Genomic DNA, 27713 nt, shown 5'->3' with positions numbered 1-27713 from the left:
TCATTTTGTTTTCTCAGAAGTGGGTCCTGCAGCTGTCTCTTCATGGGGGCAATAACAGAAAAACTAAGGTGGAGTCTGGAATAGCTGAGATGGAGTAACTTCAGCCACATCTGTTTGCTCATAGAGCCATAGTGACTCCGTGCTTGTCGCTCCAGCAAGGAGGGGACTGTTACAAGTGATCAGGTAGTTTAACCACAGCAATTGCTTTACACAACCAGTATTAGTAACTTATTGTGTTGATCAGTTCACACCACAACACTACATGCCAACACTTGTTTCTGTTGTTATTTTGACAGAGTCTTGTCCAATTAGCCAGGCTGACCAAGAACATGTGGTCATCCTGAGTCCACGTCTCATCTCTGGGAATGCAGGTACACACTTCAGCGATTGGCTCAATGTTGCCCTTATGTATTTTTGTTTCATATTATATATTTATATTTATATATATAAAGAATATAAACTATATATACTACTATATATAATATGTATCATAATATATATTTATATGCTATATATGGTATTTATATGCTATATATGGTATTTATATTTATAATGTAATATAATATGTATTATATTATAAAATATAATTGTTTATATATTCATAAAATGTATTATATTGTAATGGTTAATTTGAATTGTCAACTTCATTGGATTAAAATATGCTGATGATTAAGAAGCTTCTGGGGGCGCTGGGGTTGTAGTTCAGTTGGTAGAGTGTTTGCCTAGCATGGGATTAGGTTTGATCCTCAGCACCACATAAAAACTAATAAATAAAATAAAGGTATTATGTCTGTCCACAACTTAAAAAAAAATTTTAAAGAGAAGTTTCTGGGTGTGTCAATGAGGGTGTGTCTAGGGTGATTGGCATGTGAGATAGCCAACTGAAGTGGAGATCCTCCCTAATTGTGGGTAGCACACCCAATAGGTTGGGGGCTTGGATGGAATGAAAGTTGGAAGAACAAGGAAGCAGCAGCAGAGGCAAGCTCGATTGTTCTCGAATGGGTTCTTACTTGCTGCTTTGATCATCTGAGGATATTGGATCCTCACTTCTTCACTCTTCCAAAGCCAAACTCTGGCAGTGTTTCTCCAGGGAATTTCCAGAAGCAGCCGGTCTTGGTCTAGGGTAGCACCAGTATCCATCTTGTTCTGGGACTTCTGCCTCTTGAAGTGCACAGCTACTGGTTCTTCCAGCTCTCCAGCCTATGGATGGCCATTGTGGACTATCCAGCTTCTGGTCGCATAAGCCAACCTGATAAATCTCTTGTTTATAATCATACTTCCTGTTGATTCTGCTCCTCTAGAGAACCTTAATACATGTGTGTTATAATGTATTGTATTGTTGTATATTATATATACTATATATAAATATTAATATATGTTATATGTTATACTATAAAATGTAATATATAGTAAGTGATATGTAATGTTATATATGATATTCATATATATTATATATAAATGTATATATTTTAAAATATAAATATTATAAATATAAATTTAGATTTTTTTTTACAATATATATAGATATTTTTTTCTTGTGATCAGCTCCCCCACTCTTCACAGTAGACTCCAGGAAGGCAGTTTATGTTCACTGTTTCAGAAGAGAGTAGCCAGGTGTGGTGGCACTCACCTGTAATCCCAGCAACTTGGGAGGCTAATGCAGGAGGATGGAAAGTTGGAGTACAGCCTCAGCAACTTTGTGAAACCTTGTATCAAAATAAAAAATAAGCCTGGTGAGGTGGAACAAGCCTGTAATCCAAGTGGCTCAGGAGGCTGAGGTAGAAGGATCATAAGTTCGAAACCAGCCTCGGCAATTTAGCAAGGCCCTCAGCAACTCAGTGAGAACTTGTCTCTAAATAAAATATTAAAAAGGTCTGGGGATTTAGTTCAGTGGTTAAGTGCCCTTGAGTTCAATCCCTGGTATCAAAAATAAATAAATGATAGATAAAAAATTAAAAATAATAAAGGCTGAGTATGTAGCTCAGTGGTAAAGTGACCCTGGGTTAAATACCAAATACCACCCGCCCAAAAAAAAAACTCAAAAAACAGGATAGCAGAGAGAATATGGTCGAATAATACTTAACAAATTAACAGATGGAGATCTGGCTTCTACTTCTCAGTACACGTGAGTTGCTCCTGTCTTCCTTTCCCTGCCTGCCACCTCTGATGGGATGAAGTCTGACCCTCACTGAGGATTTCCTCTAGGGCCCATGTGATCTGCAGAGGAGTTCCTTCAGGAAGAGCCAGAGCAGCTTCTGCCATGAGGGCCAATGTCCTAGGTGAGTGCTGTCCTCTTTCCAAGCCTGGACTAGCTCTGGGGAGAGGAGCCCAGTGGTCCAGTCCAGGCTGGGGCAGCTGAGTCCTTAGACCCCAGGGCCAGGGCTACAGGGAGCTTGAGAAGCCTGACTCTGTATCATCTCCTACCAGCTGCACTCTTGATTATTGTGTGAAGTCACTATTTTGGGGTGACCTGATCTGAGTGTGCCAGGTGAGCACTGAGGAGGAAGAGGATGGCTGGGAATGAGAAGAGGTAAGGGGTAATTCTGGCACATCCTCCCTAGCTGCCTCTATCCTCTAGGCTGCATGTGACCACATCTTGTCTCCATGGGAACACTGCATACCTGACCCTCCACCTCCCTAACCCTGCCCCTGCTTTTCTGTCCCCTCTCCCCTCTACCAGAAGCTGGACAGCTTTTATTGAGTACAATTAGGAGTAGTGAGACAGACCTGGTGGTACACGCTATAAACCCAGTGGCTCAGGAGACTGAGGCAGGAGGATCAAAAGTTCAAAGCCAGCCTCAGGACTTATCAAGACCATAAGCTACTTGGTGAGACCCTGTCCCATGAGAAAAAAGTTTGTAACAGGACGGGGTATGTGGCTCAATGGTTAGAGCCACTAGGCTCAATCCCAGTTACTGGAAGAAAAATGAGTTTTGAGCAATGGTACCTTCTGTTGTTTGCTGGGACATGGGACGGGGAGAAAGAGGTGTGAGGAGGGGCCACTGGCCCAAACATGTGTCCAGCATCCCCCTACCTATCCCTTCTGAATCCCGTTCCCCAGCTTACCTCTGAGGACACACTATTCTGGGAAGGCTCAGGAGACTGACACCCATGACTCAGAGCCCCCTGACCTCCAGTGCCCAGGGAGACTGCATTTTAATAAAAACAATAAGAGAAAAGGCCGAGGAGGAGCTGGGGAGCTCCCTTACATGGAGCCCTGTGGCTCTTGTGACCCAGCCTCTTCGTGTCTGTCTCTGGAGGCCCTGAAAGCACAGGGAAAGAAGCACCTGTGGGCCCATTCAACAGCCATGAGTGGTGCCCCTGAGGTCACTCAGGAGCCATGAAGCAGGGACTCACTTCTTCCTAGAACTATTAGGCTCCGACATAATTTTTCTTTCCTATCCCATGCTGCCTCAAAACAGCCTTCCTTGCTCTGTTCCGCCCCCATCCCTTCGCCCTGCCCACTCAGCACTCTGGACCTGCCCTGCCCTCAGAGCCTGCAGTTCCAGAAATGCCTGAGGCTGCTCTGCCCTGAGCCCTGGGTGCCTTGAGACCAAACTGGAGCCAGCAGGAAGGTGAGTGGCCCTGTACCCCATTTTCCCCTCCCCTCCCTTGACGTGATCTGTTAGAAAAAGCCATCTGTTAACCTTCGCTGCAGGGACAAAGTTTGGGGAGCCCTGCAGGAGCCAGATCAGAGCTGAGGGACCATCTGACCCTTGGGCTCTTTCTCTTCATTTCAGTTCTGTTGTTTCCTGTAGGTTAAACCCACAGGTTGGATTTTAAGACAGATGTGTGCCTGGATCCAGCTGAATGATAAGGATGCTAACCCTGATGTACCCATTCCCAAACCCCACCTTCCTCCCAGAGGATAGCCATTCCCAGGACTGGCTCCTCACCCGCCCCACTGTGGACCCACAGAAAACAGCTCTGCAGTACCCACTCCACACCTCCACCAATCCCCTGTGTGCCCAGGAGGACACAAGCCTGGGTCCCTGCCCAGCTCCTGCTCCAACATCTTCGAGGTGCTCCTTTCACTTGATCGGGCACCTATTTGACCCCTTGACTAGGATTCTACCTCCCAGTTCTTTTCCCATGGACCACCCATCTCAATAGACAACTCCAGCCTGGCCCGAGTCCCCTTCCCCTCTTTTTCTGAGTGATCAGTTTTGCTCATTCATATGCTCATTCAACTGACTAGGCCCTCAGGACCAGCCAAGTTCAACTGCTCAATCAGTCCCATTGGTCCTGGAGCCAAGATGGAGCTTGGTGGGCAAGTGGGATCCCAGGCCTGGCTGGCCTGAGGTGTTTCCAGATGTGAAGGGCCCAGAGAGGGGAACATCAGAGATGAGCCCACTGGGGCTGTGTCTCAGCAGGGGAGGAAGAGCAATGAGCTGCATGTTAAGAGTTAGGATGGGCAGGGCAGCTAGTGCACGGCCGGTGGGAGAGGACTTGACTGACATGCAAGAGACCCTGGGTTCCACCCTCAGCACCACAGACAATACAAAACAAACGAAAAACAAACAAAAAGGAACAGGCAGAGCCTGCAGGAATTTCTCAACTGCTGAAGAAATCACTAGAATCACTGGGAGAGCTTCCAAATCTGTGTATCTGGACTCTAACCCCTGATATTGCTAACAATGTTCTGGGCTGTGGGAAGGCACAGGGGACATGTTCTGCAAGTAATCAGAAGGTGCAGCCTGAGCTGTGAACCACAGCACTGGAGTTAGACCTTCTTTCCAATCCCAGCTCCCCACTTAGTAGTTTAGAAAAGCTGGGCAAGTCACAGGACGCCCTGCAGCCTCAGTGTCCTTATCTCAAAGCAACAATCCAGCAAATGCTGTTTTGTGAAAGGATTCAGAGAAGCAGAGCAGGCGCTGGCCCCTGACTCAGCAGCATGGAGCTGGTCCAGGACACCTCCCGCCCTCCACTGGTCAAGGTGAAGGGGGTCCCGCTCATCAAGTACTTTGCAGAGATGGTGGGGCCACTTCAGAGCTTCCAGGCTTGGCCCGATGATGTGCTCATCAGCACCTACCCCAAGTCTGGTAAGTGAGGAGGGTCACCCTGCTCCCCCACTGGGGCTGCAGTCCCCACCTTGGTCACCAGGGCCCAGCCCTCCATCCTACTCATGTCTGCTTCTCTCTCTTTCCAGGCACCACTTGGTTGAGCGAGATACTGGAGATGATCTATCAGGGTGGTGACCTAGAGAAGTGTCGCCGGGCACCCATTTACATACGCGTACCCTTCCTTGAGTTCAAAGGCCCAGGGGTTACCTCAGGTGAGTAGGAGGGAGCTGGGGCAGGTAGTATTAGGAAAACGGGGCTCCAGCTCACCACAAGTTCCCCTGCCAACACCTTAGGTCTGGAAACTTTGAAAGATACACCCGCCCCTCGGCTCCTCAAGACACACTTGCCCCTGGGCCTGATTCCCCAGAGTCTGCTGGATCAGAAGGTCAAGGTGAGTGGCAGTGGAGGCCACTAGGCCATTCCAGCTTTGGTCCTGTTCTGCAGGGAAAGTCTCTTCAAGCTTTGTCTCTGCACAAGTGGGAGGGCCACCTGCCCTCACTGTGGTGGGGCCAAGACGTGAGGAGAGCAAGACCCTTCAGTGCAGACCCGAGGGCAGGGGAGCCTGGTGCTCAGAGGCTCACAGAGGGGCTGGAGGGTCCCCTGCCTGCCTTGTTCTCCATCTGGGTGTGTGGTGGAATCCCAGGGGTCAGATTAGGATGAAGTATGGCTCCAGGGACCAGCCAGGAGTCTCCCATCAAAGCTGAGTTCAGATCCCAGCTGCCGAAGCCATCCCTGAGGTCTCCAGAAAGTCAGCCTCAAGGCCTCAGAGTGTTCCCTTGTCAAGCTGAGAGGGAACCCCCCACAGGGGTCCTGTGAGGGGGCCAGGCAGGCAGGAGGGAGGCAGTCCTGGGGTGTGTGCGTGGGGTGGTGTACTGGCAGGGGGTGTCGTCTGTCCCTGCAGGTGATCTATGTTGCCCGCAATGCAAAGGACGTGGCTGTCTCCTATTACAACTTCTACAAAATGGCCAAGGTGCACCCTGACCCTGGCACCTGGGACAGCTTCCTGGAGAAGTTCATGGATGGACAAGGTGGGCCCCAATCTGGAGGAAGGAGAGGGCTGGAGTTTAGGAAGCCCACCTAAAACTCATACTATACCCTGCTGGTCCCCTTCCCCAGTGTCCTATGGGTCGTGGTACCAGCACGTGCAGGAGTGGTGGGAGCTGAGCCGCACCCACCCTGTGCTCTACCTCTTCTATGAAGACCTGAAGGAGGTGAGACTGCCTGCCACTGCTTCCTTCCATGTCCCACCCAGGGGACTGGAACCTCAGGGTTCCTGACAAGGTCCAGGACCCTCCCCTTTGGCAGGCCCACCCTGCCCAGGGTTGCCCACACTGCCTTCCTGGCATGGAACCACAGAGCCAGCACAGCTCAGACCCAGCACAGCCCTCATCTCCTAGCACCTGGCTCAGCTGCACATGCCCGGGGCTCTGCCAACCCTGGGGCCTATTTCCTGAAAAAAGACTTTCCTTGCCCTGTCTCATAAGACACCAAGCAGGGCTCAGTCCTGAACCCTAAAAGGAGTGGGTCTAGGGAAACAGGCCCAGAGTGAAACAGCTGGGGCTGAGAGGTTTCCAAGTGGAAGGGCCACCTCCCTCGGGACACCAGAGAGGGGATTTCTGTTGTGTATCCTCCTTAAGAAATCCAAGCCCCTCTGAAGAGCCTGTGCCTTGCTTCAGAACCCCAAAAGTGAGATTAGAAAGATCCTGGAGTTTCTGGGGCATTCCGTGTCAGAGGAGACCGTGGATCACATCATCCAGCACACATCCTTCAAGGAGATGAAGAAGAATCCCATGGCTAACTACACCACCATACCAACTGAGTTCATGGACCACAACATTTCTCCCTTCATGAGGAAAGGTGGGTGCTGGCCAGGGGGGGTGGCTGCAGAAGGGAGGGTGGAATCAGCTGCCAGATCCTGCCCTGAGCCACATGGGGCCACCTGTGTGGGGGGAACTCAGCCCCTTTTTTCCCTCCCCAGGCATCGTGGGGGACTGGAAATCTGCCTTCACTGTGGCCCAGAATGAGCGCTTTGATGCACACTATGCTAAGAAGATGGCAGGCTACAAGCTCAACTTCCGCTGCCAGCTCTGAGTGGTGTCGTGGGGGGCCACTGCAGGGGGAGCATGGGCACATGCCTGACCTGTGACCTCAGGAATAAAATATGATGTGTCCAACAAGAGGCCACCTGACACTAACTAAATCCCACTGGGACCAAGTAGGGCCCTCTGCCCGGCAGCCTGCCAGGACCATGTGCCCTTCCTGGGTGGGAAAGAGGGTGTGCAGAGGGAAGGCCCAGGAGACATGAGAGAAGAGGAAGGACGTTGGATCCTGTAAGGTCCTCTGTTGCCTCCTCCCTCTAGTCTCCTAGCCTGCTTCACTTTGGGGGGACTCTTTACAAGCCACCAGTTACCTCTGGGCCACATTGAGGGAGGGGGAGCAACCATCTGCGTAGGCGATGTCTTCAAACAGAATGGAGTTTTCACCCGAGACCTGTAGGATGCAGACAGGAGGCACTGGTCAGAGGCTTCCAGGAAAGGCCAGCCTCCTCTTGGCCTGGAGCCCTGGACCAGCAGGAACCCTGAGAGTTCCAGGCACCTCCAGGCCTCACCTTTCCTCTGAAGTCAAGGGGTCCAAGTCCCCTTCCCACTCCCTGTTGCTCCAGAGCTGGTCCTCAGTGAAGGTGGCCTAGGGCAGAAGACCAACCGCAGGGAGAGGAAGGATGAGACTCCATCCTCAAAGGGTCATGCTAGAATGACAAGGGGTCTGTTGCCACTCAGGACCCCTGAGTTAAGAAGATAAAGAAAACACAGAGGGCAGCAGGCAGGTGTCCTGAAGGCCCAGGGGGAAGAGCATTCAGCCTGCATCAAGTTACATGTGACCCGTTTCACATGGGTCAGCGTCAGCAAGAGGGGTGAAAGGGAGAGTCAGGAGGTCTGGGCACATGCACCCAGCTCACGGTACTCTGACTGCCCAGATGATGAAGGACAGGAGGGCAGAGCAGCCTGCTCCTGGGGGCAGGCTCAGGCTCAGGCTGGGCAGGAGGGATTCACAAGGTAGAGGCAGGTCCTTGAAGCTGTGAGGCCATGAGAGCAGAAAAGAGAAGGAATTGGAAGATGACCCCAGGTCCTGTCTGGGGTCCGGAGGTGATGAAAGTCCTCTCCGTGGAAGCTGCCTTACCTGCTGTGGGATGTGTGGATCAGGACTGGGTGGAACAGGGGGTTGGAGATACTGAGTCAACACCAGCTGCCCCTCTGGATAAGGCCTCCAGGTCCATCTCTGGGTTGGCTGTCCACTGGGTGGCTTGGATCATGCACTGGTGGCTTAAGGCAGCCCAGTGGATCACTTGCCAGGAGTCTGGCCACCCATTCCCACTCTTTGCCTTCTTCATCAATGTCGTCTACCTCAAACTCCTGATCAAATTCTGTACCCAAGATTGGCCTACATATCCTCTGGATAATGGCAATCATTGGCCTCCAGAAGGCTCATTAGATCCAAATCTCCTCCAGGACCTTTTAAACTATTGCTGGCGTCTGGAAGCATGGAAGGGGATTCCCAGGTCTTCCCGTCCTACCCTCTGCTCTCTGCTCCCAACCTTCCCTCTGTGCCCTTCCCTCCACTCTTCATGTCTGCAATCCCTCCCAGTGGTACCACGTCTGCCTCCCCTCCCCCTCCCTGCTGCATTGGCCCTGCCTGCGCACTTCCCCTCCTCTTCCTCCGCGGAGACATCCCCCTCCCCTCCTTCTTCTTCCTGTCCTCAGCTGCCCACCGCCCGCGGCCCTCTCTGCAAGCTTCCAGTCTGCCTGGCCGCCAGACATGTGCACTGGTGCTCCACCTTCCTGGTGCGGTGGGCGAAATGGGTGGGTAGTGTGCCCTCGGTGGCCTGGAGAGGCCTCGGGATCCCACCTCAGCTGGCGGGCAAGCCGCCGTCCTTCACCTTCATTGCGCCATGGCAGCTTTTGTGCACGGCAGCTTTTGCGCGAGCCCTGGACTCGCTTGTGCCTCCCTCTTGCCTCCCCAGTTCCAACAGGCAGGCAGGATGGATCCCAACCGGCTGCAATGGGTGGGATCTCCAGATCCCTCCGAGCCTCCTCCCCCACTCTGCTCACCTCTTCTACTGATAAGTCCTTTCCCCTCCCCCTACTCATGCCTCTCTTCTCTGTCAGCACCCACACCCAGTCCCAGGGATCCCTCTTATCAGATAACCCATAGTTCCTTTGTCCTCTCAGGGAAGTAGCTGGTGCTGAAGGGATCATTCGAATACACATCCCATTCTCATTTCAAGATCTTTCCCAGAATCCTGATGAAAATCCAGCCTTATTTCTCAACCGCCTTACAGAGACCCTAACCAAATACACTAAGCTGGATCTTGAGTCTCCCACCAGGGCTACAGTGTTAGCAACCCATTTCATTACTCAATTGGCCTATGATATTAGGAAAAACTCAAATGAGCTAAGGAGGGCCCTCAGACCCCTATCTGAGATCTGGTGAAAATGGCCTTTAAAGCAGGCTCCATTGCAGAAAAAGGTAACGCCCCAAACCCAAGCCTTGGCAGCAGCCCTGAGGCTTATAGCTCAAATGAGGGCTTTTCGGAGGAACCAGCATTCCTCTCCACCAGAGGCTTGCCTCAAATGTGGATGCGAAGGTCACTGGGCTTGCCAATGCCCAAACCCATGGCCTCCTTCCAGGCCATGCCCCACCTGTAACCAGACAGGACATTGGAAGAGTGACTGCCCCATGGCTGGCCCTTCCTTGGCACCTCTATGCAGGGGTATGACCGGTCAGGCAGTCCCTTCTCCTGAACTTTTGGGGTTCGCAGAAGACTGAAGAAGCCCAGATTCAAAGACCCTCCATCGCCCTCTCCGAGCCCAGGGTAGTGCTCCAGGCAGTGGGTAAGTCCATAAGCTTCCTTGTGGACACGGGGACTACCTATTCTGTCTTGCCTGCCCATTCTAGGCCTCTGTTTCCTTCCCAGGTCTCAGTTTTGGGGATTGATGACAAACCCTTCTCCCCAAACAGAACTGTAAAGCTGGCCTGTGCCCTGGAGGGACACCCATTCACTCACTCTTCTGGTCATTCCATCCTGTCAGTTCCTCTCCTAGGCAGAGATTTTCTCCAATTATTAGGAGCCAACCTCCAATTACACCCCAAGAATACCACCACCCATCTCCTCTAATTCTTACCCTCTCTGATATCTCCATGCTGGTTATAGCCTCCCACCACAAGCCAGTCCATACCCAGCTGAAACACCAAACTAATCTTCCTTGTGTTCCCAATTTCCTATCTCCAAAACCCATAGGGAGGGATTTAAACCCATTATAGACTGGTTGCTGGCCCAGGGACTCCCAATCCTTACTGACTCCCCCTGTAATACTCCTATATTGCTGGGGCGCAAACCCTCCGGAGCCTATCACTTAGTCCAGGACCTCCGCCTAATTAACGAGGCAGTTATTCCCATCCACTCAGTGGTTTCCAACCCTCACACTTTTCTTACTCATACCCTCCCCCGCTTTTTCACCACTAACTTTACTGTCCTGGATCTTAAAGCTGGCTTCCTTACAGTGCCTCTGCATCCTGACTCTTATTACCTCTTTGCCTTCACACGGGAAGACCTTACATTCTTTAGGTTTCAACAGCTGACATAGACAGGCCTACCCCAAGGCTTCAGGGACAGTCCCTACCTCTTCAGTCAGGCCTTGACACAGGATTTAACTGTTTGTAATTTGGGGATAGCACTCTCTTACAGTTGGATAGAAGCCTTCCCTACCTCCAGGAAAACTGCTGACACCATCGGAAACTGCTGACACTGTCGCCTCCATCCTCATTGAGCAGATCATTCTTAGGTTCAAACTTCCTGCCTCCATCCAGTCAGACAATGGTCCAGCCTTCACTTCTCATGTTGTTCAACTAGTTTCCAAAGGCCTTAACAGCACTTAGAGGCTCCACATCCCCCACTGACCCCAATCCTCGAGTAAGGTTTAGAGGCCTAACAGCATTCTCCAGGATCATCTCACTAAACTTGCTATTGAACTCAGACTGTCCTGGCCCAATCTTTTGCCATTGGCCCTCACCCAAATTCGGGAAACCCCTTGAGCCCCCTCAGGCCTTAGCCCCTTTGAGCTGTTCTATGGGCGCCTTTCTTAATCAACTAAAGCTTTCCTGTCACTCCTCCTCCCCTTGTGTCCTACCTGCCCTAGCTCATGTTTCTATACAAACTCCTAAGAGAACACACAGACCCGTGTCTTCCTGCACCGTCTGTTATTTCTGTTCCAGCACAACCAGGAATTGAATCGGACCCTCTTCAACCGGGTGATGCAGTCTTACTTCGAGAGCTACATTCTCAGTCATTGAAACCTCGCTGGACGGGACCCCATACAGTCATATTTCCACCATGCTGGGGCCCACCAAACTCAAAGTTTCTCGCCAACCTCTCCTGTTGCTAATCATTAATCTCTCTCAAGCTTCTATCCCAACCCACAGATGGAGCTTCTACATCCAAGCGACATGGCAACAGGAAGGCACCACCCACTCTCAGTTTATGGGTCAAGACGATTGCCCATTCACTGGCTGTAATTGGGCCCTTAATGTTACTGGATTCAACTGGGCCACCTCATCCAACTTATGTTCAGCAATGCTATGCTTCATAGCAGACCAAACTGAGGAATCCTGTAAGCACTGACCTGACACCTATGGCAGATGCCCTTATAATTCATGCAAAAAAAACGCTTTCTAGATAAGCCTCGCTATGAGAATCGAGCATATCCCAAATTGACCTTCTAACAGTGGAAAAGGGAGGTACTTGCTTATTTCCTCAGGGAAGAATGTTGTTATTATATTAATGAATCTGGTCTAATAGAAAAAATGTTATTAAATTACAAGAATTATTGACCCAATTGCTCAAACCCACCTCCTCTAATCCCATAACGGGGTTCTTCCAATCCTCTCTCGCCACATACTTGCTACCTCTCTTGGGGCCCCTTATTGGGATGCTCCTTTTTTGCGCCCTCTTGCCCTGCATAATGAAGTTCCTTCAAACCCAATTACAGAAAATTTCTAATCAAACCTTCAACCAGATTCTGCTTAGGCACTACCAGCCTCTGATGACCGATGAGCCCCCAACATCTTCAAGAGAACAGCTCACTCATTGCTGAAGCTCACTACCAGGCACGATGGAATGCAACGGACATCGGACAGCAGGAGACAACGAGCCCGGAGAACCTCTTAATCTGCCACCCTGGATTCTTGAGCCTTTATGTCCTTTTAAGCCTCCTCATGGCCCTTGGCCTCTTCTCTATCAGTCCCCCAACATGGAACTTCTGCCGAAAACTGATCTTTGCTTTAATTTTTATCTTCATCCTGTTTTTGTTTGCTCTGATCTTCTTCAGGTGCTGGTGACGCCATGTCAAATAATGCTTCCAGTATTTCCTAGAGTCTCTGTTACAGGACCAGTGGCTGATACTAACAATCTCCTCCAACCAGGACTGGTTCGATGCCATCAACAAATTGTGGCTTCAGGGAACCTTCATAGACTTTACCCCTACTGAAGTAGCTGTCTATAGTCACTGGGTTTTATTTCTGGCTGCCATGATATCCCCAGACCTGCCCCCTGAACATTCCTCCACTTCCCCTTCTAGGCCCCACGCCGCCCCCACACAGCAGGAAGCAGCCAGATCTGACCAACCACGCCCCAGTTTCTAAGAAAACAAAAAGGGAGGAATGTTGGGAAAAGTATATCGGCAGCCACACCCCAGAGAAAAACCCCAACATGGCGCCTAACGACCTTCTCTTCCTACTTTCCCCTTTTTTTTCACTGGCGCAAAAAGTTCCCATGGATTGAACTCTCCCACCGGCGCCAATTACAAATCTCGCTGGCGAGGAACCTTAGCCCCAATAAGAACTAATTCCTGGGCTCCAGAACTGATACAAGAACTTGCCAATAAACGGGTGGCCTGCCATTTATCTAAGCCCTGCCATCTCTCCTTAGATCTATATAAACACACAGCCTTTTGCAATAAAATTGGAATTCTCCCCAGCGAAGTGTCTTCTGTGGAGGATTCTTTCAATGGTTAATTTTAATTGTCAACTTAATTGGGTTAAAAGATGCTGATGATTAAGAAGCTTCTGGGTGGGCTGGGGTTGTAGCTCAGTTGGTAGAGTGTTTGCCTAGCATGTCTGAGGCACTAGGTTCGATCCTCAGTACCACATAAAAACTAATAAATAAAATAAAGGTATTACGTCTGTCCACAACTAAAAAAAATTTTTTTGAAAAAGAGAAACTTCTGGGTGTGTCAATGAGAGTGTGTCTAGGGTGATTGGCATGTGGGATAGCCAACTAAAGTGGAGACCCTCCCTAAGTGTGGGCAACACATCCAATAGGATGGGGGCTTGGACGCAATGAAAGTTGGGAGAACAAGGAAGCAGCAGCAGAGGCAAGATCCATTCTTCTTGAAAGGGCTCTTAATTGCTGCTTTGATCATCTGAGGATATTGGACTCTGGCTTCTTCACTCTTGCAAAGCAAACTCTGCCAGTGTTTCTCCAGGGAGTTTCCAGATGCAGTCGGTCTTGTCTAGGGTAGCACCTGTTTCCATCGTGTTCTGGGGCCTCTGCCTCGATGAATATGCAGCTACTGGTTCTTCCAGCTCTCCAGCCTGCAGAAGGCCATTGTGGACTATCCAGCTTCTGGTTGCATAAGCCAAACTGATAAATCCCTTGTTGATAATCATACTTCCTGTTGATTCTGTTCCCCTAGAGAACCCTAATACATATGTGTTATAATGTATTATATAGACTATATATAAAATATTAATACATGTTATATGTTATAATATAAGATGTAATATTTAATAAGTGATATGTAATGTTATATATGATATTCATATTATTATATATAAATGTATATATTTTAAAATACAAATATTATTTATTATAAATATAAATTTAGATTTTTTTTTACAATATATATAGATATTTTTTCTTTTGATCAGCTCCCCCACTCTTCACAGTAGACTCCAGGAAGGAAGTTTATATTCACGGTTTCAGAAGAGAGTAGCCAGGTGTGGTGGCACTCACCTGTAATCCCAGCAATTTGGAAGATTAATGCAGGAGGATGGGCAGTTGGAGTACAGCCTCAGCAACTTTATGAAACCTTGCATCAAAATAAAAAATAAGCCTGGTGAGGTGGAACAAGCCTGTAATCCAAGTGGCTCAGGAGGCTGAGGTAGAAGGATCATAAGTTCGAAACCAGCCTCAGCAATTTAGCAAGGCCCTCAGCAACTCAGTGAGAACTTGTCTCTAAATAAAATATTAAAAAGGTCTGGGGATTTAGTTCAGTGGTTAAGTGCCCTTGAGTTCAATCCCTGGTATCAAAAATAAATAAATGATAGATAAAAAATTAAAAATAATAAAGGCTGAGTATGTAGCTCAGTGGTAAAGTGACCCTGGGTTAAATACCAAATACCACCCCCCCCCCAAAAAAAAAAAAACTCAAAAAACAGGAGAGCAGAAAGAATATGGTCGAATAATACTTAACAAATTAACAGATGGAGATCTGGCTTCTACTTCTCAGTACACGTGAGTTGCTCCTGTCTTCCTTTCCCTGCCTGCCACCTCTGATGGGATGAAGTCTGACCCTCACTGAGGATTTCCTCTAGGGCCCATGTGATCTGCAGAGGAGTTCCTTCAGGAAGAGCCAGAGCAGCTTCTGCCATGAGGGCCAATGTCCTAGGTGAGTGCTGTCCTCTTTCCAAGCCTGGACTAGCTCTGGGGATTCGGGCCCAGTGGTCTAGTCCAGGCTGGGGCAGCTGAGCCCCAAGCCCCCAGGGCCAGGGCTGCAGGGGACTTGAGAAGCCTGACTCTGTATCATCTCCTACCAACGGCACCCTTGGCAGCTGTGAGAACTCACTGCTTTGGGGAGTCCTGATCTGGCTGTGCCAGGTGGGCACTGAGGAGGAAGAGGATGGCTGGGAATGAGAAGAGGTAAGGGGTAATTCTGGCACATCCTCCCTAGCTGCCTCTATCCTCTAGGCTGCATGTGACCACATCTTGTCTCCATGGGAACACTGCATACCTGACCCTCCACCTCCCTATCCCTGCCCCTGCTTTTCTGTCCCCTCTCCCCTCTACCAGAAGCTGGACAGCTTTTATTGAGTACAATTAGGAGTAGTGAGACAGACCTGGTGGTACATGCTATAAACCCAGTGGCTCAGGAGGCTGAGGCAGGAGGATCAAAAGTTCAAAGCCAGCCTCAGGACTTATCAAGACCATAAGCTACTTGGTGAGACCCTGTCCCATGAGAAAAAAGTTTGTAACAGGACGGGGTATGTGGCTCAATGGTTAGAGCCACTAGGCTCAATCCCAGTTACTGGAAGAAAAATGAGTTTTGAGCAATGGTACCTTCTGTTGTTTGCTGGGACATGGGACGGGGAGAAAGAGGTGTGAGGAGGGGCCACTGGCCCAAACATGTGTCCAGCATCCCCCTACCTATCCCTTCTGAATCCCGTTCCCCAGCTTACCTCTGAAGACACACTATTCTGGGAAGGCTCAGGAGACTGACACCCATGACTCAGAGCCCCCTGACCTCCAGTGCTCAGGGAGACTGGATTTTAATACAAACAATAAGAGAAAAGGCTGAGGAGGAGCTGGGGAGCTCCCTTACATGGAGCCCTGTGGCTCTTGTGACCCAGCCTCTTCGTGTCTGTCTCTGGAGGCCCTGAAAGCCCAGGGAAAGAAGCACCTGTGGACCCATTCAACAGCCATGAATGGTGCCCCTGAGGTCACTCAGGATCCATGAGGCAGGGCCCCCTCCCAGAACTATGAGGTTCCAACATCCTTTTTCGATCCTGTCCTGTTGCCTCAAAAACAGTTTTCCTAGAAAAAGAAAAAGTGTGGCAAAAAGCCTTCCTTGCTCAGCTCCGCCCCCATCCCTTCACCCTGCCCACTCAGCACTCTGGACCTGCCCTGCTCTCAGAGCCTGCAGTTCCAGAAATGCCTGAGGCTGCTCTGCCCTGAGCCCTGGGTGCCTTGAGACCAAACTGGAGCCAGCAGGAAGGTGAGTGGCCCTGTACCCCATTTTCCCCTCCCCTCCCTTGACGTGATCTGTTAGAAAAAGCCATCTGTTAACCTTCGCTGCAGGGACAAAGTTTGGGGAGCCCTGCAGGAGCCAGATCAGAGCTGAGGGACCATCTGACCCTTGGGCTCTTTCTCTTCATTTCAGTTCTGTTGTTTCCTGTAGGTTAAACCCACAGGTTGGATTTTAAGACAGATGTGTGCCTGGATCCAGCTGAATGATAAGGATGCTAACCCTGATGTACCCATTCCCAAACCCCACCTTCCTCCCAGAGGATAGCCATTCCCAGGACTGGCTCCTCACCCGCCCCACTGTGGACCCACAGAAAACAGCTCTGCAGTACCCACTCCACACCTCCACCAATCCCCTGTGTGCCCAGGAGGACACAAGCCTGGGTCCCTGCCCAGCTCCTGCTCCAACATCTTCGAGGTGCTCCTTTCACTTGATCGGGCACCTATTTGACCCCTTGACTAGGATTCTACCTCCCAGTTCTTTTCCCATGGACCACCCATCTCAATAGACAACTCCAGCCTGGCCCGAGTCCCCTTCCCCTCTTTTTCTGAGTGATCAGTTTTGCTCATTCATATGCTCATTCAACTGACTAGGCCCTCAGGACCAGCCAAGTTCAACTGCTCAATCAGTCCCATTGGTCCTGGAGCCAAGATGGAGCTTGGTGGGCAAGTGGGATCCCAGGCCTGGCTGGCCTGAGGTGTTTCCAGATGTGAAGGGCCCAGAGAGGGGAACATCAGAGATGAGCCCACTGGGGCTGTGTCTCAGCAGGGGAGGAAGAGCAATGAGCTGCATGTTAAGAGTTAGGATGGGCAGGGCAGCTAGTGCACGGCCGGTGGGAGAGGACTTGACTGACATGCAAGAGACCCTGGGTTCCACCCTCAGCACCACAGACAATACAAAACAAACGAAAAACAAACAAAAAGGAACAGGCAGAGCCTGCAGGAATTTCTCAACTGCTGAAGAAATCACTAGAATCACTGGGAGAGCTTCCAAATCTGTGTATCTGGACTCTAACCCCTGATATTGCTAACAATGTTCTGGGCTGTGGGAAGGCACAGGGGACATGTTCTGCAAGTAATCAGAAGGTGCAGCCTGAGCTGTGAACCACAGCACTGAAGTTAGACCTTCTTTCCAATCCCAGCTCCCCACTTAGTAGTTTAGAAAAGCTGGGCAAGTCACAGGACGCCCTGCAGCCTCAGTGTCCTTATCTCAAAGCAACAATCCAGCAAATGCTGTTTTGTGAAAGGATTCAGAGAAGCAGAGCAGGCGCTGGCCCCTGACTCAGCAGCATGGAGCTGGTCCAGGACACCTCCCGCCCTCCACTGGTCAAGGTGAAGGGGGTCCCGCTCATCAAGTACTTTGCAGAGATGGTGGGGCCACTTCAGAGCTTCCAGGCTTGGCCCGATGATGTGCTCATCAGCACCTACCCCAAGTCTGGTAAGTGAGGAGGGTCACCCTGCTCCCCCAATGGGGCGGCAGTCCCCACCTTAGTCTCCAGGGCCCAGCCCTCCATCCTGCTCATGTCTGCTTCTCTCTCTTTCCAGGCACCACTTGGTTGAGCGAGATACTGGAGATGATCTATCAGGGTGGTGACCTAGGGAAGTGTCACCGGGCACCCATTTACATGCGTGTACCCTTCCTTGAGTTCAAAGTTTCAGGGGTCCCAACAGGTGTGTGGCAGAATCCAGGGGCAAAAGATCTTAAAGAAGGTCACTCTGGGCTCCATCTCATCAATCTGCTGCCTGCACCTTAGGTCTGGAAACTTTGAAAGATACACCCGCCCCTCGGCTCATTAAGACACACTTGCCCCTGGACCTGATTCCCCAGAGTCTGCTGGATCAGAAGGTCAAGGTGAGTGGCAGTGGAGGCCACTAGGCCATTCCAGCTTTGGTCCTGTTCTGCAGGAAAAGTCTCTTCAAGCTTTGTCTCTGCACAAGTGGGAGGGCCATGTGCCCTCACTGTGGTGGGGCCAAGACGTGAGGAGAGCAAGACCCTTCAGTGCAGACCCGAGGGCAGGGGAGCCTGGTGCTCAGAGGCTCACAGAGGGGCTAGAGGGTCCCCTGCCTGCCTTGTTCTCCATCTGGGTGTGTGGTGGAATCCCAGGGGTCAGGTTAGGATGAAGTATGGCTCCAGGGACCAGCCAGGAGTCTCCCATCAAAGCTGAGTTCAGATCCCAGCTGCCGTAGCCATCCCTTAGGTCTCCAGCAAGTCAGCCTCAAGGCCTCAGCATGTTCCCTCATCAAGCCAAGAGGGGACCTCCCACAGGGGTGCTGTGAGGGGGCCAGGCAGGCAGGAGGGAGGCAGTCCTGGGGTGTGTGCGTGGGGTGGTGTAGCTGGCAGTGGGTGTCGTCTGTCCTTGCAGGTGATCTATGTTGCCCGCAATGCAAAGGACGTGGCTGTCTCCTATTACAACTTCTACAAAATGGCCAAGGTGCACCCTGACCCTGGCACCTGGGACAGCTTCCTGGAGAAGTTCATGGATGGACAAGGTGGGCCCCAATCTGGAGGAAGGAGAGGGCTGGAGTTTAGGAAGCCCACCTAAAACTCATACTATACCCTGCTGGTCCCCTTCCCCAGTGTCCTATGGGTCGTGGTACCAGCACGTGCAGGAGTGGTGGGAGCTGAGCCGCACCCACCCTGTGCTCTACCTCTTCTATGAAGACCTGAAGGAGGTGAGACTGCCTGCCACTGCTTCCTTCCATGTCCCACCCAGGGGACTGGAACCTCAGGGTTCCTGACAAGGTCCAGGACCCTCCCCTTTGGCAGGCCCACCCCGCCCAGGGTTGCCCACACTGCCTTCCTGGCATGGAACCACAGAGCCAGCCCAGCTCAGACCCAGCACAGCCCTCATCTCCTAGCACCTGGCTCAGCTGCACATGCCCGGGGCTCTGCCAACCCTGGGGCCTGTTTCCTGAAAAAAGACTTTCCTTGCCCTGTCTCATAAGACACCAAGCAGGGCTCAGTCCTGGACCCTAAAAGGAGTGGGTCTAGGGAAACAGGCCCAGAGTGAAGCAGCTGGGGCTGAGAGGTTTCCAAGTGGAAGGGCCAGATCCCTCGGGACACCAGAGAGGGGATTTCTGTTGTGTATCCTCCTTAAGAAATCCAAGCCCCTCTGAAGAGCCTGTGCCTTGCTTCAGAACCCCAAAAGTGAGATTAGAAAGATCCTGGAGTTTCTGGGGCATTCCGTGTCAGAGGAGACTGTGGATCACATCATCCAGCACACATCCTTCAAGGAGATGAAGAAGAATCCCATGGCTAACTACAGTACCCTTCCGACTGAGCTCATGGACCACGACATTTCTCCCTTCATGAGGAAAGGTGGGTGCTGGCCAGGGTGGGTGGCTGCAGAAGGGAGGGTTGAAGCAGCTGCCAGAGCTTGCCCTGAGCCACCTGGGGCCACCTGTGTGGGTGGGGACTCAGCCTCTTTTTTCCCTCCCCAGGCATTGTGGGGGACTGGAAATCTGCCTTCACTGTAGCCCAGAATGAGCGCTTTGATGCACACTATGCTAAGAAGATGGCAGGCTACAAGCTCAACTTCCGCTACCAGCTCTAAGTGGTGTCATGGGGAGCCACTGCAGGGGGAGCATGGGCACAAGCCTGACCTATGACCTCAGGAATAAAATATGATGTGTCCAACAGGAGGCCACCTGACACTAACTAAATCCCACTGGGACCAAGTAGGGCCCTCTGCCCGGCAGCCTGCCAGGACCATGTGCCCTTCCTGGGTGGGAAAGAGGGTGTGCAGAGGGAAGGCCCAGGAGACATGAGAGAAGAGGAAGGACGTTGGATCCTGTAAGGTCCTCTGTTGCCTCCTCCCTCTAGTCTCCTAGCCTGCTTCACTTTTGGGGGACTCTTTACAAGCCACCAGTTACCTCTGGGCCACATTGAGGGAGGGGGAGCAGCCATCTGCGTAGGCGATGTCTTCAAACACAATGGAGTTTTCACCCGAGACCTGTAGGATGCAGACAGGAGGCACTGGTCAGAGGCTTCCAGGAAAGGCCAGCCTCCTCTTGGCCTGGAGCCCTGGACCAGCAGGAACCCTGAGAGTTCCAGGCACCTCCAGGCCTCACCTTCCCCTCTGAAGTCAAGGGGTCCAGGTCCTCTTCCCACTCCCTGTTGCTCCAGAGCTGGTCCTCAGTGAAGGTGGCCTAGGGCAGAAGTCAAAATGCAGTGAGAGGAGGGGTGAGACACCATCCTCAAAGGGTCATGCTAGAATGACAAGGGGTCTGTTACCACTCAGGACCCCTGAGTTAAGAAGATAAAGCAACCCAAAGGGCAGCAGGCAGGTGTCCTGAAGGCCCAGGGGGAAGAGCATTCAGCCTGCATCAGGTTACATGTGACCCGTTTCACATGGGTCAGCATCAGCTGGAGGGGTGAAAGCGAGAGTCAGGAGGTCTGGGCCCGTGCACCCAGCTTGCTGTAGTCTGACTGCCCAGATGAGGAAGGACAGGAGGGCAGAGCGGCCTGCTCTCTGGGGGTAGGCTCAGGCTCAGGCTGGGCAGGAGGGATTCACAAGGTAGAGGCAGGTCCTTGAAGCTGTGAGGCCATGAGAGCAGAAAAGAGAAGGAATTGAAAGATGACCCCATGCCCTGTCTGGGGTCTGGTTGTGACGAAATTCCTCTCTGTGGAAGCTGCCTTACCTGCTGTGGGATGTGTGGATCAGGACATGGTGGAAGCAGGTGGTCTGGAGATACTGAGTCAATACCAGCTGCCCCTATGGATAAGGCCTCGGGGTCCATCTCTGGGTTGGCTGTCCACTGGGTGGCTTGGATCATGCAACGGTGGCTTAAGACAGCCCAGTGGATCACTTGCCAGGAGCCTGGCCACCCATTCCCAGCTGGACACTCACTCTTTGCCTTCTTCATCAATGTCGTCTACCTCATACCTGTGGGGGAACGGAAGGAGGACACCGGGTGTAGCCAGGTGCCCACTGAGAGCCAGGGAGCCAGAAAGAGGAGGAGGGGGAGATGGAGAGTGGGAAAGTGGCCCGAGGAGCCCAGTGCCTCCCACACCTCCTGCCCAGGTGCCCTCGGGGAAGCTCTTCTCCCACTGTGCACACAGGCTGAACAATGCCAGCGGAAGAGGGTGTGGTGAGCAAGGTTCAGCGGGATGAGTGTCCACTCACTTGTTGGTGGCATGGCTGTAACTGACCACCTCTGCCAGGATCCACTGCTCATCCCCATCCACAGCCTTGACCCGCGCAGCCACCTTGTCTCCAGGCTTGGCCACATAGTCCCCTGAGGCTGGAATGGCTCCACAGAGGGGTGGGGGCCTGTGAGTGGAAGGAGCATTAGTCTGGGCCTGGACACCAGGCCCCCCCTGCTGGCTGCCACCCTCACTTGTCACCAGGCTTCCCGATCCACAGGGGCAGGGTCATGGCCGACTGCTGCAGCAAGGTCATCAGCACCCCTCTGCGCATAATCTTACAAGGTGGCTCCGAGGCATTATACAAACCCGCAATTTTGGCCGCTGTGGGTCGGACGTGCACCCTTGAGGCCCCAGGGAGGTGCACCTCGCCTGAGACCCCCGGCACCCTGCCCTGTGCTGTCAGAGGAGCTCAGCAGGGAGCCCCCACCTCCCCAGTTTCCACCAAGGGTCCAGCCCCTTCGCTGTCCATCCACGAGATGTCCAAGTTGGGACCCTGACAAGCTAAACTGCCAGGGTGATGAGGTGTGGGGACAGTTGTCACCCTTGAGGGGAGGAGCTAGAAAGTTTCCAAAGGGTGTTTTGGAGGTGCAGTCACCTCTGTCTCCTGACCTGGGCACCGTTGACCTGAGTGTGCTGGGCCATCAAAAGTTGAGAAACAATTATTCAGTGTGGACCTTTGGCCTCTCAGGCAGGCTCCACGCACCCCTCAACTTCAAACAGAACCAAACTGGCAAGGAGACAAGACCAAGGGCCGAGGGGTCTGCCCACCATGGCAAGACAGGCAGGGAAGCCAGGGCAACGTCGTCTGTGGGCCTGGAAGGCAGCACCTGGGTGGCAGCCACACATGGGCCTTGCTTCAGGATACAGGGTGGGGCCCTGCTAAGCCCCCAGGTACCCCCCCACAGCAAGAAGCAGAGTGGGCGGTGGGAGGAAGGAGGGAGGCACAGGCCTTGTGTCCCAGAAGAAGAGAGAACCAGGACGTAAGGCCAGAATCACCCCTGTCCTGGGGAGAAGTAGGGAAATCCTGAGGACAATAATGGGCTGCAAAAGGTCATTCCCCCCATCATGGCCACATATCATGCACATAAGGAGCCGGAAACCTCCCTTCGCCCAGTGATGCCACAGCCGTTTCAACATCCTAGTGCAACACACTACACGTAAATAGACCTACTGTGTGGCCAATAGTATAAAAGTAGAGCGTGTTCAATTATAGCACACTTGATGACAGTAAGCAAGGGTGAATATTTAGGTTTTTATGAGACTTCACTTCTGATCATTAGAGTCTTTGGACCTTATAAAAAAATAAACTGGAAAGCAATGCCCCCTGTGACACCAGCTCATGTTTACTGCATCTCTTGTTTCCATCGAGAGACCACATGGAGGTGGGTGCAGTGGTGAAGGCCTACAATCCCAGTGACTCAGGAGGCTGAGGCAGGAGGATTGCAAGTTCAAAACCAGATTCAGATCCTGAGTAACTTACTGAGAACCTGCTTCACAATAAAATATAAGAAAAGGGTGGATACAGTCGTCAAGCATCCCTGGGTTAAATTGCCAGTTTGAAAATAATAATAGTATTAATAAAAATAACAATAATAAAAGATGCAACAGGAGAGTGACCTGTAGCATCTAGGTTTGTGTAAGTTCTCTGTCATGTTCTCACAACTACAAGACTGTCTAGTGATGCACACGTTAGAAGATTTAATGACCCATGACTCTCCATTTTGGCCTTTTTTTGGAGGTGCAAAGGACCAAAACCAGGCATTAATGCATGTTAGGACTGCAGATCCAAAGAATAAAAATAAAAATGGGAAAATTTTTAAAAAACAAAAAAAGAAACTTAAAACCAAAGGAACAGCCTGGCCTGGTTTAAGGATGAGCAAAGTGAGGCACAAGCAGGAGACAGGCGCCCAGAAGGGCAGATCCTGGGTCATGGCCTAATTGTCCACTGTATTGTGCTGCTGCCTCTGGGGGTCCTGCCTGGGCGTGGGCTCTGGGAGAGAAGGACCTGGCAGGAATAGGTCCTGTGAAGAGGGGTCTTGGGAATAGGTTTTGCCCCCAACTTAGGAGTGACCCCCTGAGCTGGGACAACACAGGGCTCTTTGGGATGGGTGTCTGGGCCACAGTAGGGGTTGCTGCATACTGTGCAGGGATGACCAAAGCCCCATTCCTTGCCCTTTCCTCATTACCTACCTGGATAGGCAATGCTTGGGAATATGTACGAATATCCCTGAATACCCATCTGGTCTCACTCTCTATGCCAGCCACATGACTGTAGGCAAATCACATCTCCTCTATAAAACAGGGAAGGGTCCCCTCACCATTTGGTAAATACAGTGGTGGGTGCTGGGAGGCTGCAGGCTGGGCCTCTTAAAGGAGGGATGCTCCTTTTCTGCATTTCTCCTGCACTGTGGGGACCATGGGCTCTTCCAGAGTCCTCGGGAGTAGACTCATTAACTGGTTCTGCTGGTTCAGGGGAACTAAAGAGGTCAGAAAATGATCCCCGGGACCAGAGGGTAAAGCTGTAACCATCAAAACTCCCAGCTTCACCAGCCCATTCTATAGGATGGAAACAAGAGAGGGCAGTAGTGGTGGAGGTAATTCAGGGACTGAGAAGCTGGCCTTTAAAATACAGGGAGAGCTGGGTCATCTTAGCAGATCTGGGAGAATGATGCAGGATGATCACAATTTCAAACCAGCCACAGCAACTTTATAAGACTTTTCTCAAAATAAAAAATAAAACAGTCTGGGGATGTGGATCAGTGGTTAAGTGCCCTGGGTTCAATCCCTCATACTAAAAAATAAATAAATGAAATACAGGGGAGTGCCAGGTATGGAGGTGAACACCTCTATTCCCAGCTACTCAGGAGGATGAGAGCAGGGAGGATCACTTGAGCTCCTGATGTGAGTCCAGCCTAGGGAGTTAAATACTGATATATATGTACCATCTGCTCCAGTTTTCTGCCTCAAATCAGTCTTATTTTCCTGCTCTAACCCTAATCCCAACCCCATGTTCTCACATCCCACTGGTACAGAGCTGGGGCCTTCTAAGAAACCGAGGAACTGTGAAGAACCTCTCCTCAAACCTGATTCTTGCCATCAAGTCAGAAGGTTTCAGACATGTCACTCAGAGTAACAGGAATGAGTTTATTGAAAGGATAGGAAAAGGGAAAGGGGATACTCTCAAGAGAGAGAGTGGGTCTGCCCAGCAACCAGCACTGGCTTCATTAAAGAAGGTTCGAATCATGAGCAAAATGCTAGGGAGTTTTCAATTAAAGAGATAAGACTCTAATTACCTTTAAAACCAGCTCCAGGATGGCTCCTCCTAGCTCCAGCCTCCATCCACCTAAGGCAGTAGTGAGGTTTATTGAAGAGGCTAGTGAGAGAGAGAGAACATGCCAGGGAGTGGACTTTTATTGGGGAACAAAAAATTCCGGGGAAAATCCCATCCAATGAAGGTTAAGGGGGGCAGCATCCCAAGGTCGGGGGCAACGATTGCGTCTTCGGGACAGTGGACAGACACGCCTCTGCACATACAAGCCCTTGGACCTGGAGAAGGGCGGGGAAAGCTCTGACACAGATGTGTCTAAGCGCCTCTCACCCAGCCAGGGAGGTAACTCAAATCACGTGCGAGGATGGCCTCCCACAAGTGGTCCTCTCAGAGAGGAGGACAGCACGCCTCTCCTGCATTCCAGTTTCCTGGGGACCAAAGAGAAATTTCCAGAGTCCTGCCCATGTCCACCTCTTGACTTTTCCTGGAGAGCAGGGTGACTTCAGACTTTTAAGTCCCCATTATCATGGCAACACTAGGTCACCTTGGCCCATGCTGATTGGTTTTGTTTGGATTTTAAATTTTTTTGTTCTAATTAGTTATATACGACAGTGGAGTGCATTTTGACATACCATACATAAATGGAGTACAACTCCTCACTCTTCAAGTTGTACACAATGTAGAATCACACTGGTCATGTATCATATATGCATATAGAATATAATGTCTGCTTCATTCTACTATCATTTCTACTACCATATCCCCTCCCTCCCTTCACTCCCTTCTGTCTAATCCAATGTGCTTCTATTTTTCCCCTGGCCCCGCCCCCTTATTTTTGAATTGGCATCCACATATCAGAGAAAACATTCAGCCTTTAGTTTTTTGGGTTTGGCTTATTTAGCTTATCATGATATTTTCTAGCTCCATCCATTTACCTGAAAATGCCATCATTTCTCTCTTCTTTAAGGCTAATATTCCATCAGAGATTATATATATATCTCACATTTTCTTTATCCATTCATCTGTTGAAAGGCATCTAGGTGGGTAGGTGGGTTCCATAGTTTGGCTATTGTGAATTGAACTGCTGTAAACATTGATGTGGCGGTGTCCCTGTAGTAAGCTGATTTCAAGTCCTTTGAGTATAAACCGAGGAGTGGAAAAGCTGGTCAAATGGTGGTTCCATTCCAAGTTTTCTGAGGAATCTCCATACTGCTTTCCATAGTGGTTGTATCAATTTGCAGTTCCACCAGCAATTATAAGTGTACCTTTTTTACCCACATTCTTGCCAATATTTATAATTGCTTGTATTTTTGATAATTGCCATTGTGATTGAAGTGAGATGAAGTTTTAGAGTAGTTTTGATTTGCATTTTGCTAATTTCTAGAGATGTTGAACATTTTTTTCATGTTTGTTAATTGATTATATTTCTTCTGTGAAGTGTCTGTTCGATTCCTTAGCTCATTTATTGACTGGGCTATTTGTTTTCTTGGTGTTGAGTTTTTTCAGTTCTTAAAGCTCTATCTGTGATGCATGTGGTAAAGATTTTTACCCATTCTGTAGGCTCTCATTTTCTTTGCTGAGAAGAAGCTTTTTAGTTTGAATCTATCCCATTTATTGATTCTGATTTTACTTCTTGTGCTTCAGGAGTCTTGTTAAGCAATTCAGTTCCTAACCATACATAGTGAAGATTTGGGCCTACTTTTTCATCTATATAGCCACAAGGTCTCTCTTCTAGTTCCTAAGTCTTTGATCCACTATGAGTTGAGTTTTGTGCAGTGTGAGAGTTAGGGATTTATTTTCATTCTGCTACCTATGGATAACCAGTTTTCCCAGCACCATTTTTTGAAGAAGCTATCTTTGCTACAATGAAGGTTTTTTGGTGCCTCTGTCTAAGATGAGATAATTGTATTTATGTGGGTTTGCCTCTGTGTCTTCTATTCTGTTTTGGTGCCAATACCATGCTGTTTTTGTTAGTACGGCTCTGTAGTATAGTTTGAGGTGCAGTGTTGTGATGCCTACTGCTTCATTCTTCTTGCTAAAGATTGTTTTCACTACTCTGGGTCTCTTACTTCTCCAAATGAATTTCATGTTTGCTTCTTTTTTTACTTCTATTAAGAATATCATTTGGGGCTGGGGTTGTGGCTCAGTGGTGGAGCGCTTGCCTAGCATGCATGAGGCACTGGGTTTGATCCCCAGTACTACATTAAAAATACTAAAAAAGGTATTGTGTGCATCTACAACCAAAACAATGTTTTTTAAAAAGTATCATTTGGATTTTAATATGAATTCATTAACTCTGTATAACACTTTTGGTAGTATGGCCATTTTGACAATATTAATTTTGCCTATTCAAGAGCATCAGAGATCTTTCCATCTTCTAAGGTCTTCCTCAATTTCTTTCTTTAGTGTTCTGTAGTTTTCCTTGTAGATATCCTTCACCTCTTTTGTTAGATTGATTGCCAAGTATTTTATTTTTAAGGCTATTGTAAATGGAATAGTTTTCCTAATTTCTCTTTCAGTGGATGTATTAGAACGTGTTTGATTTATTGGTGTTGATTTTATGTCCTGGTACTTTGCTGAATTCATTTATTAGTTCTAGAAGTTTTCTGGTGAATTTTTTTTTTGAAATCCTAAATTTAAAATCATGTCCCAGCAAATAGAGATAATTTGAGTTCTTCTTTTCCTTTTAACCTATTTTATCTGTTTTTATCTAATTGTTCTAGCTAGAGTTTACAGGACTATGTTGAATAGAAGTGATGAAAGAGTGCATCCCTGTTCTGTTCCAATTTTTAGAGGGAATGCTTTCAATTTTCTCCCTTTAGAATGATGTTGGCCTTGGGTTTAGCATAGATAGCTTTTACAATATTGAGGTATATTCCTACTATCCCTAGTTTTTCTAGTGTTTTGAACATGAAGGGGTGTTGTTTTTTGTCAAATGCTTTTTCTGCATCTATTGAGATGATCAATGATTCTTGTCTTTAAGTCTATTAATGTGATGAATTAGGTTTATTGTTTTCCGTATGTTGAATCAACCCTGCATCCCTGGGATGAACTGTACTTGATGGTGGTGCACTATCTTTCTAATATGTTTTGGTATGCCATTTGCCAGAATTTTATTGATAATTTTTGCATCTATCTTTATCATGGAATTTGGTCTGA

General features: G+C 49.8%; 3 protein-coding genes across 3 annotated transcripts in view; 2 read left to right on the top strand and 1 right to left on the bottom strand.

Annotated features, from left to right (window-relative positions):
• LOC308651752 (sulfotransferase 1A1-like) overlaps window positions 1-7154 on the top strand; it is a gene marked incomplete at its 3' end in the record, with an annotated part of 235386 nt that extends 228232 nt beyond the window's left edge. The window contains exons 2-8 of the mRNA XM_081299222.1: window positions 4852-5042; window positions 5150-5275; window positions 5357-5454; window positions 5965-6091; window positions 6180-6274; window positions 6740-6920; window positions 7042-7154. Of these exons, the coding sequence (XP_081155348.1) occupies window positions 4895-5042; window positions 5150-5275; window positions 5357-5454; window positions 5965-6091; window positions 6180-6274; window positions 6740-6920; window positions 7042-7154 (888 nt within the window). The 5' untranslated portion in view covers window positions 4852-4894. The remainder of the gene's footprint in view (window positions 1-4851; window positions 5043-5149; window positions 5276-5356; window positions 5455-5964; window positions 6092-6179; window positions 6275-6739; window positions 6921-7041) is intronic.
• Window positions 7155-17330: 10176 nt separating this feature from the next.
• Window positions 17331-19824, top strand: LOC308651758 (sulfotransferase 1A1-like). Its single transcript, XM_081299228.1, has 7 exons — window positions 17331-17575; window positions 17683-17808; window positions 17892-17989; window positions 18501-18627; window positions 18716-18810; window positions 19276-19456; window positions 19579-19824. The coding sequence occupies exons 1-7, from the start codon at window positions 17428-17430 to the stop codon at window positions 19689-19691; spliced, it is 888 nt and encodes a 295-aa protein (XP_081155354.1). The 5' UTR covers window positions 17331-17427; the 3' UTR covers window positions 19692-19824.
• Window positions 19825-20895: 1071 nt separating this feature from the next.
• Window positions 20896-21602, bottom strand: LOC308651757 (SAGA-associated factor 29-like). Its single transcript, XM_081299227.1, has 3 exons — window positions 21478-21602; window positions 21264-21410; window positions 20896-21023 (listed from the first exon to the last, which is right to left on the bottom strand). The coding sequence occupies exons 1-3, from the start codon at window positions 21555-21557 to the stop codon at window positions 20984-20986; spliced, it is 267 nt and encodes an 88-aa protein (XP_081155353.1). The 5' UTR covers window positions 21558-21602; the 3' UTR covers window positions 20896-20983.
• Between the last annotated feature and the right edge of the window lie 6111 nt (window positions 21603-27713).

Source organism: Spermophilus citellus, assembly GCF_964194105.1.
Source record: "Spermophilus citellus genome assembly, chromosome: 6".
NCBI lineage: Eukaryota > Metazoa > Chordata > Mammalia > Rodentia > Sciuridae > Spermophilus > Spermophilus citellus.
The sequence above is the reverse complement of the archived record's forward strand: the minus strand, read 5'-3'. Positions and strand labels throughout refer to the sequence as shown.